We start from the raw sequence: 13,803 nt of genomic DNA on the forward strand, positions 1-13,803 counted from the left end.
TTGATTTAATGCCACGTTTTAATTGTATGATTAGCATTTTTTGTACTGGTAACAGTTTTAACCATCTTCTAATAAGGAGTGGGAAAAGCTCGTGCTTGAAGGCCACATTAGTAGAACCCTTATGATGATTATATGATTGAGAAAAAGTTTGTGTTTTAAATATGTACAGTTTATTTTAATATTGAAGTAAAACTCAATAGATATTCATTTTAAAGTCTGGAAGAAATGGTCCATTTCAGGGTAATATATGTTTTTTAAAAGCTGTTTAGTCACCTTTTTAAGTGGCACGAATATAAAGAGAAACAGTAAAATTGTGAAAGGCTGGAGGACTGCTGCTGCTTACTGTGTATAACTTACACAGTCCTGTTTTGAAGCCATTTCTTTGTATATACATAGTGATGTGTATGGTATAATAAAATTGGATCCCCCTAAAGTCATGTCCTGTTTTGATTTGTCAGTTTTAGTGAATATTGATCAATTTGATTTAAGCAGCGTCAGTGGTCCAAAGATGATCTTTTCTGAAGATTTCTCTGCTTTTTTCACTTAAAATTGTCATTTTACTATTGTGTCTATCGAGGAAAGGCGTGTCTTTGGACATGTTTCGAGTTCTGATTGGCCACCCAGCCGTCACTCCTATGACCACGCCCACTTCGCATTGAACACAGCACCGAGGCAAGCGGCAAGTTAATTTAGCTAGTTAGCAGGGAAATTAGCCTCTTCGTCCACGACCGTTTAAGTCACCACCTAAATATCATCAGAGACGCCCCTGGTTACCATTAACAACTGCATCCATGTCGTAAATTGACCCATTCGCTCGTCTTTTTTTTTTTCTTTTAAATGGAGACCAACGGCCACCACCAGCGCGACGATGACAGCGCGGACGACGAGGGCGAAACACCCTCGAAGAGGCAGCCGCGCTCCGACACAGACGTGCCCGGCGCAGGCCGTCTTCTCCAGAGCGAGGCCGACAAGGTGGCGGCGGCCGGACGTGCTCCGTCGCCCCGCCGCGCCTCTGACGCTCCTCCGAGGCGTTGCAGCGATTCCGTGAAGAAGAGCAGGCCGCGTAAGTATTGTTGTGCCCTTAACAAAATAATAATAAAAGAAGACCTTTATAATTGTTGACTAGTCAGTGACATTTTCATCTTAGATTAATGAGACACATTTAATGAATAAATGAAGGTAAATGTCGGCGTAAATTGGCGGGCTTTGATGCACACGGTAATGTCAGACAATGGCGTTACAAAGGTAAAATTTGCGTTTTATGAGGTGTTTGAAGTATGTTGCTGTTGTGCAACAAGATGGCGTTGGCGGCACACACTGTTCCTCTGGGGGTGATGGTGATGATGGTGATCATCACCATCAGTACCACTATGAGATGGATGAATGCCATCATGTGATCATCACCGTCTGACATTTTCCCTCCAAAAGGCATTTGGACACTTGATTAGATTGATACGAATGGCCTCCGAATCAATTAAAAAAACAATCATTTCAATATATTCCCATTCCCTTATACATATGTGTGCAATCTACAATGCTATTTCATAACCTATACTATATTTATTCACGTAGCAGTTGCCATCCGAAAGTCACCGTCTGCATGTTGTCATTTGAAACGTAGCATTCCCGTGGTTTGGCATGGACATCGGCGGCACACTGGTCAAGCTGGTGTACTTTGAGCCCCGTGACATCACAGCGGAGGAGGAGCAGGAGGAGGTAGAGAACCTGAAGAGCATCCGCCGTTACTTGACGTCCAACACGGCGTACGGCACCACAGGCATCCGCGACGTGCACCTGGAGCTGCGCGAGCTGACACTGTGCGGCCGCACAGGCAACCTGCACTTCATCCGCTTCCCCACGCAGGACCTGCCCGCCTTCCTGCAGATGGGCCGCACCAAGCACTTCTCCAGCCTGCACACCAGCCTCTGCGCCACCGGCGGCGGCGCTTACAAATTTGAGGCCGACTTCCGCTCGGTGCGCTAACCTTGCATGTTTGCTTGACGTCCGTCAGCTGCTGATATCACCCGATTCCTTCCGCCAACCCAGACAGCCGACCTGCAGTTGCACAAGCTGGACGAGCTGGACTGCCTGATCCGCGGCGTGCTTTACATGGATGCGGTGGTCTCCCCAGGCCCGTCCGAGTGCTACTACTTTGAAAACCCGTCTGAGCCGGAGCGTTGCGTGCAGCGGCCGTACGCGCTAGAGAACCCGTACCCGCTGCTGCTGGTCAATATCGGCTCCGGCGTCAGCATCCTCGCTGTCTACTCGGAGAATAACTACAAGCGTGTCACCGGGACCAGGTACACCCCCCCCGACCCCCACCCCCCCCCCCCTCCACACACACACACACACACTCCTTCCCCGCTAAGAAACAACGAACCAACCATATTTGCAAAACCATTCTTGTGAGATTGTCCGATACCCGCATGGACCCTGTTAGCGCTTACCGGCGGGGTGACTTTTCAGCCTGGGTGGGGGGACGTTCCTGGGCCTGTGCTGCCTGCTGACGGGCTGCTCTACCTTCGAAGAGGCTTTGGCAATGGCGTCACAAGGCGAGAGCACCCGCGTCGACAAACTGGTGCGGGACATCTATGGAGGTGACTACGAGCGCTTCGGACTGCCGGGCTGGGCCGTGGCCTCCAGGTGCGCAATTCGGCCTGTGATGAACAACAACTATGACTTTGAAGAAACAAAGTTTTGTAATATTGTGACTTAAAAAAGAAAGTAATTGACCTTTCCCTGTTTTTGGCCACCTCGATAGTTTTGGCAACATGATGTCCAAAGACAAACGCGAGTCGGTGTCCAAGCAGGACCTGGCCAGGGCCACGTTGGTCACCATCACCAACAATATCGGCTCCATCACGCGCATGTGTGCGCTCAACGAGGTGAGTTGGTACCCGTCCGAGCGGTGACTTCTGCTGACAGTTGGCGTGGTCCTGCCTGCCTGCCTTCAGCCTCTTTACGGTGCTGCCTTGTGGCGTCTTGATCAAGCAGCATTGTACAGGGCTATGAAGGCGCCGGGTTTGGCGTCTTCGGCCAACCGACTCAGGATCTCCTCCGCCGATGTTGTCCAAAAGAGCAAACGGGCTGATTAAAAGCCACAAATTGTGCTTTTCCGCAAGAACATCGAGCGCGTGGTATTTGTGGGCAACTTCCTGCGCGTCAACACGCTGTCCATGAAGCTGCTGGCCTACGCCATGGATTACTGGTCCAAAGGCCAACTCAAAGCACTCTTCTTGCGCCACGAGGTCAGCAAACACACAAACAGAATCCAAATTCTTGCGCTGTGCTGGATCTGAGACACTTATTCTATTTTTTTAGGGTTACTTTGGAGCTGTTGGAGCTCTGCTGGAGCTGCTGCATCTGACCTGAAGCAGCCGAAAGAGAAAAAAAATGGACAAGGTCAAGCTGCTGCAAAGCAAAACAAAATGTTGCACTTTATATGGTCTGAAGCGTCCAAGTCATCGCTGCGTCGTGTTGTGTTTTTGTTACACCAAAAAAATAAAAGCCTCCGCCTTCCAAACTAGTTAACCTCTTAGCCCATTATCTGATGGTTGCTAACTAAAACAGCGGATACATCGGACACCTCTACTCATGATTGATTTGGCGAGGACAATAGCACACGTTTGTGTCAGTTTTGCGGACGTGTGGTCCTGTAAAATAAAAAAAAGTGCCTGCCTTGTGAAGACAATCGCTTTTGTATACTGTGAGGAAAACAAAGCTTGATTTGAAAGAGAAGGACCTTTTTTCTGTTTTAGGTTACCTATCCAAGTGTGATCATTCCCCAATAAATAACTTGATTACTGGCACACGCTTGTTTCTTCACGCTGAGAATATGCTCACCAATTGAGTTTTTAAAAACATGTCCTTTAAAACCCCGTATTTTATAAATATTACAAATTATTATAAGAACCTCATGCTTGCGAAATAAATGAGGGCAGATTTGGAATCAGCGCAAACAAGAATCCTTATCCGTTACTTAATTGAGCATTACCTGGGGAACAGCATGACGTCATGTTATGGGAGCTACATAACAGCGCTCATAAAAAGCAGTATTTTAAAAAAAAAGTCAATTTCAGCAGTTTAATTGCAAAATGTTCCCATCTTTTAACTCTTTTTCCCTACTTACCTTTCATTTTTTCTTCCCATTACGCAAGCATCAGACAGGCATGAAAGAGTCTGTGTGTGTCTCCCAGGAATTAGACCCAGCCCTCCTCCTTTTTCTTCCTCCTCTCCCCTCTTGGTCCTTTTGCTCCTTTCCGTCGGCCAGGCTGTACAGCTGGCAATTTGCAGACACCGCCGAGTAGGCGACGTCGTGCCTACCGTACACTTTTGAACTCTTGTTTATCTCCCCCAGCCCTCTTAACTACACCGGCAATTAGACGGAGCCAAGTGTGAAGGAAACGTGAAGGATTTCTCTGCCTTGTTTCACCACTTTTTGGACCATTTATTCCCCTGCCAAGAAAACAAAAGTAGTTGAAGCGCTCCCTCCACTCTGCATCATTAAGGTAAGCACGTAGACAGCTTACAATTGCAACTTTCCAAACACATAATTCAAAGAAAATGGAAATGTTGTGTAACTTAAAGTGTAGTGTGTTTGAATGGCTTGTGTGTTTACATGAGGCAAAAAGATAGGCACTGGCTATAAAGTGAAACTTTACGTAAATGACCGCAGTATCCTGTGAGTATTCCACCGGGCATCCTCCAATTTTTCATGATGACGTCATGTTGAAAAAACTTTCAAGAAGGCAATTTCGGGGGGTCGCTGATGGTGTAGGGGTACACTTGCCTGTCTTGTGTGCCGACACCGTGAGTTCGGTTCCCGCATATAACGTTGTGTGTGTGCGTGCGTGTGCGTGTATGTGTAAGAAATGCGGTGCAGTTTTGGGGTGAAAAATGAGATTAACTATCAGGTTTATTACGTATTGAAAAATACAACTTTGTTTAAAAAGAAGCACATTTTATAAAAATACAGTTGCATCAAAAAATTTGTCTTTATCTTGGCAAAAAAATCTGAAAAACAAAGTTTTTATTGAAATACTACAATTCATTTTCCCAAAAAATCAACGTTATCTTTTAAATTACTTCATTCTCATAAAAAAAGTGTTTCTCCGCAAATATGACTGAAATATGATCTCCGTAATATTACAATTTACAAAAAGTAGGACTTTGTCTAGAAAAAGAATTGCCTGACTGTTCCGTCTTTCTGTGCGTGATGCACAGCCACTTGTGGCCAGCAACAAGACACTCCAAATCTGCTACGAGAGGAAGCGCTCTTGGGGTTTAGGCAGAGCTAGCTAGCTAACTGAACACACATGTAAACAAAGGTCCTCAAGTTATGCTATCATTCTCCTCAATTAAGTATCACACAGACTTTGCATATAATTCTATTATTTAAATATCCCATATTTCGAAACAAATCTCACTTGAGAAGTTTTTTTATGAGTGACGACCACACCTTCCAAATTGCTACTTCAGCCACGGATCAAACGAATGAATCAGTCTTGTCGAAGAGGTTTCTTTGTGGCTTCTGGAAAATATTCCCCCCCTCGTGATCCCGACCCAGACAGTCCCCACACACACGTGCGAAATGTTCCCACTGTGATGTTGAGTCAGGCCGCTGGTTTGAGCAGCAGAAGACGCACAGCTGCCGTGCGGTCAGCGAGGTCAGCAACCTCTGGCACCAATACGGGGAAACGAGCAAACACGCTGCGCCCATGGCTCAGTTTAGCACATGAGGTGTGATCGGGCCGTGAAAGAAAATTAAAAAAAAAAAAGGCTTTCTGAAGGTTTTATTTACAGGGGATGAAAGACTATCAATTTGGAATGGGCGAGTAGCGATACCAGGTATTGTATCGGATCCATGTTCTAAGATATCGGGTACTCGTGTAGAACGTCAATACTAACCGCTGATAATTAAGTCAAAAGAAGAAATAAATGAATGATTTGGACATCGAGTAAGTCCTCCTCGGTGGTAGTCGGGAAAACTCTCAGTCATGTTTTGGAGCGGGAGCCTCCCGTCTGGTGGTCTCTGTACAAACACAAGACACTACTGGATTTGTGCAGACCCCCCTGTGCCCCCCTCCCACCCTAAACGCACACAGAAAGTCGTCAATAGCACGTTTATGTAGCGTACAACTCAAAAGTCAAGCTAGCATCGTGTTCATTTGTGACGCGTATTGACAGTCAAATCAAATCTGTTTGATTTGTTTGGCATGTAGGCGTAAAATGTCGGCGTGGACCGGCAGGCGTCACCTGTCCCTCCTCTTCTTCCTGGCCTTGTGCTCGCCCTGCTGCCTCGCCCAGATGCCGGCGCCGCTCACCACCCTTCGGCCGTCGGCGTCACCATCCGCCCCTCAGTCGCAGTCAGAGAGGCTGAAAGTGCGACTGGCCGGATTTCCGCGCAAGCACAATGAGGGCCGCGTGGAGCTCTTCTACAAGGGCGAGTGGGGCACCGTGTGCGACGACGACTTCTCCATCTCCAACGCCAACGTGCTGTGTCGACAGCTGGGTTTCGTCGAGGCCACCGGGTGGACACACAGCGCCAAATACGGAAAGGGACAAGGTAGGACGTGCCCCTATCGACTGCAGCCTATTGTTCGTTTATTGCCCCCAACATATTTCGCGGGAGTTACGTTACTGCGGTGAAGTCCGCCTAGCAACAAGTCAAGTGGTCCCATGTGTGGTAATTGCGTTCAAGGCAAGATCTGGCTGGACAACGTGCAATGCGGCGGCGGCGAGTCGAGCATCAGCGCATGCAAATCTCGCGGCTGGGGTAACAGCGACTGCACTCACGACGAGGATGCTGGCGTGGTGTGCAAAGACGAGAGGATCCCGGGATTCGTGGATGCCAACGTCATCGAGGTTGCTCCGCTCGGATGGAGTCTTTGCTCCTTTTCATCAGCATCATTTCATTGCTTGTGTTTGGCAATACTTTGATTCTCGTAACCTTTCATCAGGCTCAAGTCGACGAGAACAAGCTGGAGGAGGTGCGCCTGCGCGCGGTGGTGGCGGCGGCCAAGAAGCGCCTGCCCATCACGGAAGGCGTTCTGGAGATCAAGTACAAGGACGGCTGGGCGCAGGTGTGCGACGCCGGCTGGACGGCCAAGAACACGCGTGTGGTCTGCGGCATGCTAGGATTCCCTCAGGAGAGGAAGTTCAACAAGAACTTCTACAGGTCAGTGGCGCCGGTCACCATGGTGTACCTAATGTAGTGTCCATCTAAGGCAAGCTATTCCGTAATGAATTCTGCAGTCGTCCCATTTTCCAGCGTCGCTCCCAGTCACGCGGCTCTTTCTCTTTTTTGTTATCCGGCTGCAGCAATGGGAACGACGATGACGTGTCTCGTAATTAGAGCACACAAAGAAAACACTACTAAGAAAAACAAAGCTGGAGCTTGTGCTATTTGCTCAAGTTCCTAAAAGGGCACATTTGCTCTCCTCTGAAGATATTTGTCTTTCGCATTCCAGGTGGACAGAGGAGAGAGCGAAAAATACTTTTCGTTAAAAAACGTGCGTGTGTGTCGTGCAGGCGTCTCGCAGGAGCTTGAGGAGAAGTTCGTGTGTGCGCGCGTGTGTGTTGTCTGTCAGGTGTGTGTGAAGCCTTGGTGGGAAGCAACCACATCCCGTGGCGGGGCTACTGTACATCCTGTTTAACGAGCCTTTGGCCACAAGGCGCAAGTGGTGACCTCGTTAACGATGTCGTGGAGCAATTTGTGCGTTTCAGTCCAAAGACAAAATCAAAAGCGACCATTTTCAAGCGCAAATTCAATTTGCTTTTTACTACTACGTCAACCTTCATCATTACTTCTACATTGGACCTTTTTCACCGCTTTTATGTGCTTTTACTTTTTGACACAGTTATTGGAGGCCGCTAGAGTGCGAAAACCTAGTTGCCGTGGCAACATTACAGTCAATGTTTTGTCTTAATATCAGGCAGTGCAGCATCGATTTTACATGTCACTAGATATTGTGGCTATCGATGTATAGCTAGCAAGAAACTTTCATTGGAATTTTATCAGGTGGTGAGCGGGTGGAAAAAAACGTGTTTTGAGTTTCTAAATAAAATAAGCCACACAAGCCTGAAAGGTGGGTGCTAAATGTTTGGAATATCTACGTCGTTATGTTTGACCTCAATTTGCGCTGCCGACTGGAATGTGAGCGCCGCAATTCACTGATGGTGACCTGACCCCCCCGCCCCCGCTTTGTCCCATCCTGCTGCAAAAAATGTACGCCAAATATGGACTGTAAGAAACTTGAGCTGGAACTCAAAGATAAAAAATACACTAAGAAATGTGAGCGCATGTGGCTGTGTGGTGGTTGCAGACGTTTGAGAAAGCGCACCGCCAAGAGGGTGTCCAGGTCAAAGGTTACCATCACAGCAGGCGCCAGGTACTCTGTCGCCGGGAGGAAAACGTGCCCGCCTCGCCGTCCGTGTTCTCGTTTTCCTCTTAGAGTAGCTACTAACACTTTTCATAACTAGATGAATGTGTCAATAACCATTTGTAACCCGAGTTTAGACTCAAGTCACACACAAGTTGACTTTTTACAGTATTGAAGAAGTCAACCTGTTCTGCGTGAGTGTTTGTCTATTAAACTCATGCTCATTTAAATGCGTTTGCATGTCGGAAAGACTTTGTGATGTGATTGATTCTTCAACAACAAACAACTTGGTGGCATTGTATTTGAGAACTCAGGTTCCAAAACTCATAAAGTTGTTCCAGTTCGGCAACTAAATGGACAATTGTGGGAAAATTTTGAGTTTAACTTTATCCTGCAATTCTAATGGTTTTGTTGAAGAACCCTCCAAAGTTCTCCTGGTAGGTCATTGAGGTGGTCGTACACTTGTGCTCTTCACATTGATTCAGGATGCGTCACTTTCAACCAGCCTGTTCTGACTAAAAAAGAAAAAACAAAGTGACACATTCCTTCTGAAACAAGTATTCCAAATGCTTTTAATGCCGTGGGGCTAAAATTGTGCAGTCTAACGCGTGTTTACCTTACAGGCAGACAGCTAAAGCTAACGCTAAGTCTAAACAGAGCAACCCCGGCCCAAGGTAACGTGAGCACTTGTAAACGTTTTCTCGTGGTTATTAAAAAAAAAAAAACAGCAACAACAATTGACTCAAAGCCGACTGATATGTGGACTGATTTTACAAAAAGGACCCATGGTCAACATTTACTCCCGGTATACGTGACTCAAGTTGACAATGCGTCCGGTGCCTTGGCAGGTTGTTTTTGGAGCGGCAGAGGAACGTGTACCGCGTGCACTCGGTGGCGTGCGCGGGCACCGAGGTGCACTTGGCTGCGTGCCCCATGGAGTTCAACGGGCCCAACACCACGGCGTTGTGCCGCGGCGGCTCTCCCGTCGTCGTCAGTTGCGCGCCGGGGCTGCTCTTCATGCAACACCACGCCGCACTGAAGAAGAAAACCAAAACTTCGGTAAGGGCCCGCTTGCCTCCAACAAACTCTGACTCGCGGTCGTTACACAACATTATATGAGCCCCTTTTTTTCTCTCTCTGTCTCGATAGAGCACGGTGAGGCTGAAGGGCGGGGCCCGGCTGGGCGAGGGCCGCGTGGAGGTGTTGAAGGGCGGCGAGTGGGGCAGCGTGTGTGACGACCGCTGGGACCTGCAGTCGGCCAGCGTGGTTTGCAGGGAGCTGGGCTTCGGCAGTGCCAAGGAGGCCATGACGGGGGGACGCATGGGCCAAGGTGAGCCTCACTTTCTTCACATGGGAGGCTTTTGAATGTCTTGAAAACACAAATCTACCCATTTTAAAATACATCGGCAGACCGCTAAATCTTGCAGACTTTCCACTCTGGTGAAGTCAAGCGAGGGATTGTTCCTAATTCCATGACGAGGGTCGTTTATGGTACAGTTCCTCTTTTCAGCAAATCAAGGACAACATTTTTTTCCCCACGAACGTGTTGTTTGCTAACGCTTGCTTAAATAAACCTTCCTGGTTCAAAGTGCTTTCCCAGTGCCTGTAAAAAAATATAAACATCATGTTTGTTTGTTTGTTTGTTTGTTTGTTTGTTTGTTTGTTTGTTTGTTTGTTTTTCCAGGAGTCGGTCCCATCTACATGAACGAGGTGAAGTGCTCGGGCCTAGAGCGTTCCATCTGGAACTGCCCGTTCAAGAACATCACATCGGAGGACTGCCAGCACACAGAGGACGCCGCCGTGCGCTGCAACGTTCCCTACATGGGCCTGGAGAACTCGGTCAGAGCGACACCTCTCTCTTTGGGCCAGCACGTTAGTCACATGTCACGTGTACGGCTCTTGTGATTGGTCACTCAGTGAAATGTCTTTTTTGCTACTAATATTTTGTGATGATGTCATGCCGAGACATGATCACGCCAATTTAGTGCCTAGTTGACTAATGTGATCACAAAAATACACTAACAAACTCACATGGCCTCATGATGGACGTCACGATTTCCATACTGCCATGCAATTGCTCTCAAAGGCTCCAGTGGGATCCCTCCCAAAAAACGAGCTTTTGGTTCCGATCCCTCTGGATCTTTGCACTAACCCCGGCTGGGCCCCGCCACACAGATCCGACTCGGAGGGGGGCGGACCCGCTACGAGGGCCGCGTTGAGGTTCTGGGTACCAACGCCAATGGCACGGAAGGCTGGGGTCTGATCTGTGGCGAGACCTGGACCACCAAGGAGGCTATAGTGGCCTGCAGGCAGCTAGGCCTGGGCTATGCTAACCAGGCTAACCAAGTAGGTTGCTAACACCTGACGTAGCCGGCTGAATTTATTTGGGCGATTCTTTTATTATTTTTTACTGGTTGATGGCCAAACGTGTTCTTTTTCATTTGTGCTTTCTGCTAAAAATGTGACAGTACATAATAACTAATAGCTTTTCTTTGTGGCGTGCAAAGAAAAACATCCCGCGTTCCTGGTCCGAGGACTGACCTCATCCCACCCCTGCAAAAAAAAACCCCGCTTACATTCAATCTCGTGCCTGGCACACGTCTTTCACTGCCTGCACACAACTTGTGCCATTTGAGGTTGAATTTGAATTCCTAACGCATTGATATATGAAGGTAAAAATTGGCATGCAAAAAATATCAATTATCTCCCCAAAAGAATCAAGGTAAAAACAATTTCAACATCTCAAAAAATGAAGTCTTCACATTCAAACATGAGATGGCACAAACGCAATCAAACCATTGTCAGTTTCTCCGATATCAAGTTGAGCTCCATCGGTCATGTGACACTGAAAGTGACAAGGCCTTTCAAAAAAGTCAGTATTAGAATTTGCGAATGAGCTCGGATGGCTGAGTGACTCCCAGCAGGGCGTGTGGTTCCGCAGATCCGGCTAGTGGGCGGCCGCAGCACGTACGAGGGCCGGGTGGAGCTTCGGGTAGGCTCCAGGTGGGGTACGGTTTGCAGCGCAGGCTGGAGCACCAGGGAGGCCATGGTGGCGTGCAGGCAGCTCGGCCTGGGCTACTCCATGCACGCCATCACCGTAAGAAGACCATTGTGATTAGTGAATTAAATGTTTTGCTTAGCCCATCTACAAATCTGTCCATTTCAAAATGGCCACCTCTGCGCTTGCGTCTTCAACTCGCGATGACTTCCTGAGCGTGTGTCTTCTATGCTCTGATTGGCCGGCCGTTCTGTGTTCGCCCCACCTCCCAAGGAAACGTGGTACTGGGACAGCAGCAACGTGACCGAGATGATTTTGAGTGGCGTCAAGTGCACCGGAGATGAGATGTCGCTGATGCACTGCCAGCGACACAAGACGCTCAATTGCCAGAAGGCCACCGCCAAGTTCGCAGCCGGCGTCATCTGCTCAGAGAGTGAGTGACAAGGGAATGTTTTTTTTTTTTTTTAATTCAATAATGGGTATAACTTAAGTAGTCTAAAAGGTGTTTTTCCGCTTGGGGTGCAGCGACGTCCGACCTGGTCCTGAACGCCACGCTGGTGCAGCAGTCGGTCTACATCGAGGACCGACCCCTGCACATGCTCTACTGCGCCGCCGAGGAGGACTGCCTGTCCAAGACGGCCGCCAAGGCCAACTGGCCCTACGGGCACCGCCGCCTTCTGCGCTTCTCTTCGCAGATCCACAACATCGGGCGCGCTGACTTCAAGCCCAAAGCTGGACGCCACTCGTGGGTGTGGCACGCCTGTCACGGGTAAGAAAAACAAAACAAAAAACACTCAAGTGGCAGCCATTTTAATATTCATTTCTCCTGGATGTTTCTTGAAAGCTTAAAAGGTACTCCTGTGTTTTCTCAGACATTACCACAGTATGGATATTTTCACCCATTACGATCTCCTGAACGCCAACGGAAGCAAAGTGGCCGAAGGGCACAAAGCCAGTTTCTGTCTGGAGGACTCTGACTGCGAGGAAGGTCAACACAAACTTTTCATGCCGGTCAAATATTCTGAAATACGTATATGCAGCATTGTGGTTGCAGTTCATGTACTGTCCTTTGAACGCATTATATGCATACAAAATAATTTTTGGGGATTTTTATCCAATGATGACCTTGCACCACACGCAGGTGTTTCCAAGCGTTACGAGTGTGCCAACTTTGGTGACCAGGGCATCACAGTGGGCTGCTGGGACATGTACCGCCACGACATCGACTGCCAGTGGATTGACATCACAGACGTCAAACCTGGAAATTACATCATGCAGGTAGCAAGCGCACACTCCGTGGCACACATGCTTCTGATTGGGTCCATTTGGGCCACTTCCCTTGTCGGGGGGAGCCGCAAATGGCTGCTTGGAACCAAAATGGCTGCTTCTAGTTTTGGGCATCCTGTCATGTATGCCCAATTTTGTGTTGCCCGCTACGACTGGTGTCAGGGGGAGTTCCTCAAGGAAATGTTTGAGGTCCATTCAGTTTTCATGGCATTTACTTTCTAGTGGTGGAATGTGTTCCAAAATCTTTCTCCAGGTAGCATGAAGGTTGTTCTTGTGCTCTGCAGTGGTTTACTCGTGTTGCAAAAATAAAAGAGAAGCATTTTTATTTTTTTGCCCTTCATCTCCTCATCCAACCCAACTTTGCTTTTACTTCCCGGTCCACGCAGGTGGTGATAAACCCAAACTTAGAAGTGGCCGAGAGCGACTTCACCAATAACGCCATGAAGTGCAACTGCAAGTACGACGGCCATCGGATCTGGTTCCACAACTGCCACGTCGGTAAGTTGCCGCCGCACTCTTTTCGGGATGATGAAAATGGCTTCACTTTGTTGAAACCGCAATCATATGTCCTTCCACAGGTGATGCCTTCAGCGAGGAGGCGGAGAGAAGGTTCGAGAAGTACCCAGGACAGTTGAATAACCAGATTTCTTAATCCCAACAAGCGACGGGTGGAAGGAGATATCACGGCGTACGTTTAGGGCACTCGCCGTTGTTTTTCTTTCCTCTACGTAGCAAGGTTTCAGTGAGGAAGCGTCCATTTTGAAAATCAGCGCTTGAGCTGTTTTCAGTCATTCTTTTTCTTGTGAATGTATTTATTTCCCGTTCAAAGGTGCTCCAAAGATTCCCAGGATTATTTTGTGAGATGCGACGCTGTTTTATTTTGTTTTTTTAAGATTTTACAACAAAGTTTGGACAATGGTAAATAAATAAAAATGCTGTATGTACACTGATATAATCACACCTGCTGCACTCAATTAAATGAGATGATGAATTTGTAAGAAACAGTTTTCAATTTATTACGTAACATCCGTGAACACATCGATTCACATCCTGCCGTTGGTCGGTTCTGCTGGTAAGTTCTCTTCTCAAAAGTTTTTGAAATTACTTGGCTGAGTTACTAAAAGTTCGCAGTTTTCC

General features: G+C 47.8%; 2 protein-coding genes across 6 annotated transcripts; both read left to right on the forward strand.

Annotated features, from left to right (window-relative positions):
• The first annotated feature begins 636 nt into the window (after nt 1-636).
• On the forward strand, nt 637-3,809 carry pank2 (pantothenate kinase 2). Its single transcript, XM_037240921.1, has 7 exons — nt 637-1,063; nt 1,622-1,974; nt 2,047-2,300; nt 2,467-2,643; nt 2,762-2,885; nt 3,123-3,248; nt 3,322-3,809. The coding sequence occupies exons 1-7, from the start codon at nt 838-840 to the stop codon at nt 3,370-3,372; spliced, it is 1,311 nt and encodes a 436-aa protein (XP_037096816.1). The 5' UTR covers nt 637-837; the 3' UTR covers nt 3,373-3,809.
• Nucleotides 3,810-4,222: 413 nt separating this feature from the next.
• loxl3b (lysyl oxidase-like 3b) lies at nt 4,223-13,670 on the forward strand. 5 transcript variants are annotated; one of them, XM_037240911.1, is made up of 17 exons: nt 4,223-4,508; nt 6,222-6,565; nt 6,701-6,864; nt 6,960-7,177; nt 8,325-8,390; nt 9,005-9,055; nt 9,230-9,440; nt 9,531-9,711; nt 10,066-10,220; nt 10,557-10,727; nt 11,323-11,478; nt 11,653-11,812; nt 11,905-12,148; nt 12,252-12,367; nt 12,521-12,657; nt 13,053-13,164; nt 13,245-13,670. In XM_037240911.1, exons 2-17 carry the CDS (start codon nt 6,229-6,231, stop codon nt 13,316-13,318), a joined length of 2,553 nt encoding a protein of 850 aa, XP_037096806.1. In that variant the 5' UTR covers nt 4,223-4,508; nt 6,222-6,228; the 3' UTR covers nt 13,319-13,670. The 5 variants fall into 5 exon arrangements, with proteins under 5 accessions (XP_037096806.1, XP_037096809.1, XP_037096808.1 ...); XM_037240914.1 differs by lacking the exon at nt 10,557-10,727; XM_037240913.1 differs by lacking the exon at nt 11,323-11,478 and having other exon boundaries at nt 4,224-4,508.
• Nucleotides 13,671-13,803: the final 133 nt, after the last annotated feature.

The sequence above is a fragment of the Syngnathus acus genome, chromosome 22, assembly GCF_901709675.1.
Source record: "Syngnathus acus chromosome 22, fSynAcu1.2, whole genome shotgun sequence".
NCBI lineage: Eukaryota > Metazoa > Chordata > Actinopteri > Syngnathiformes > Syngnathidae > Syngnathus > Syngnathus acus.

Coding starts and splice junctions, on each gene's coding strand:
- loxl3b (XM_037240911.1), top strand. CDS start 6,229: ATGTCGGCGTGGACCGGCAGGCGTCACCTGTCCCTCCTCTTCTTCCTG. Junction 9,056..9,229: donor CAGAGCAACCCCGGCCCAAG/GTAACGTGAGCA, acceptor GTGCCTTGGCAG/GTTGTTTTTGGAGCGGCAGA. Junction 11,479..11,652: donor ACTCCATGCACGCCATCACC/GTAAGAAGACCA, acceptor CCACCTCCCAAG/GAAACGTGGTACTGGGACAG.
- pank2 (XM_037240921.1), top strand. CDS start 838: ATGGAGACCAACGGCCACCACCAGCGCGACGATGACAGCGCGGACGAC. Junction 2,301..2,466: donor AAGCGTGTCACCGGGACCAG/GTACACCCCCCC, acceptor GTGACTTTTCAG/CCTGGGTGGGGGGACGTTCC. Junction 2,886..3,122: donor GCATGTGTGCGCTCAACGAG/GTGAGTTGGTAC, acceptor CTTTTCCGCAAG/AACATCGAGCGCGTGGTATT.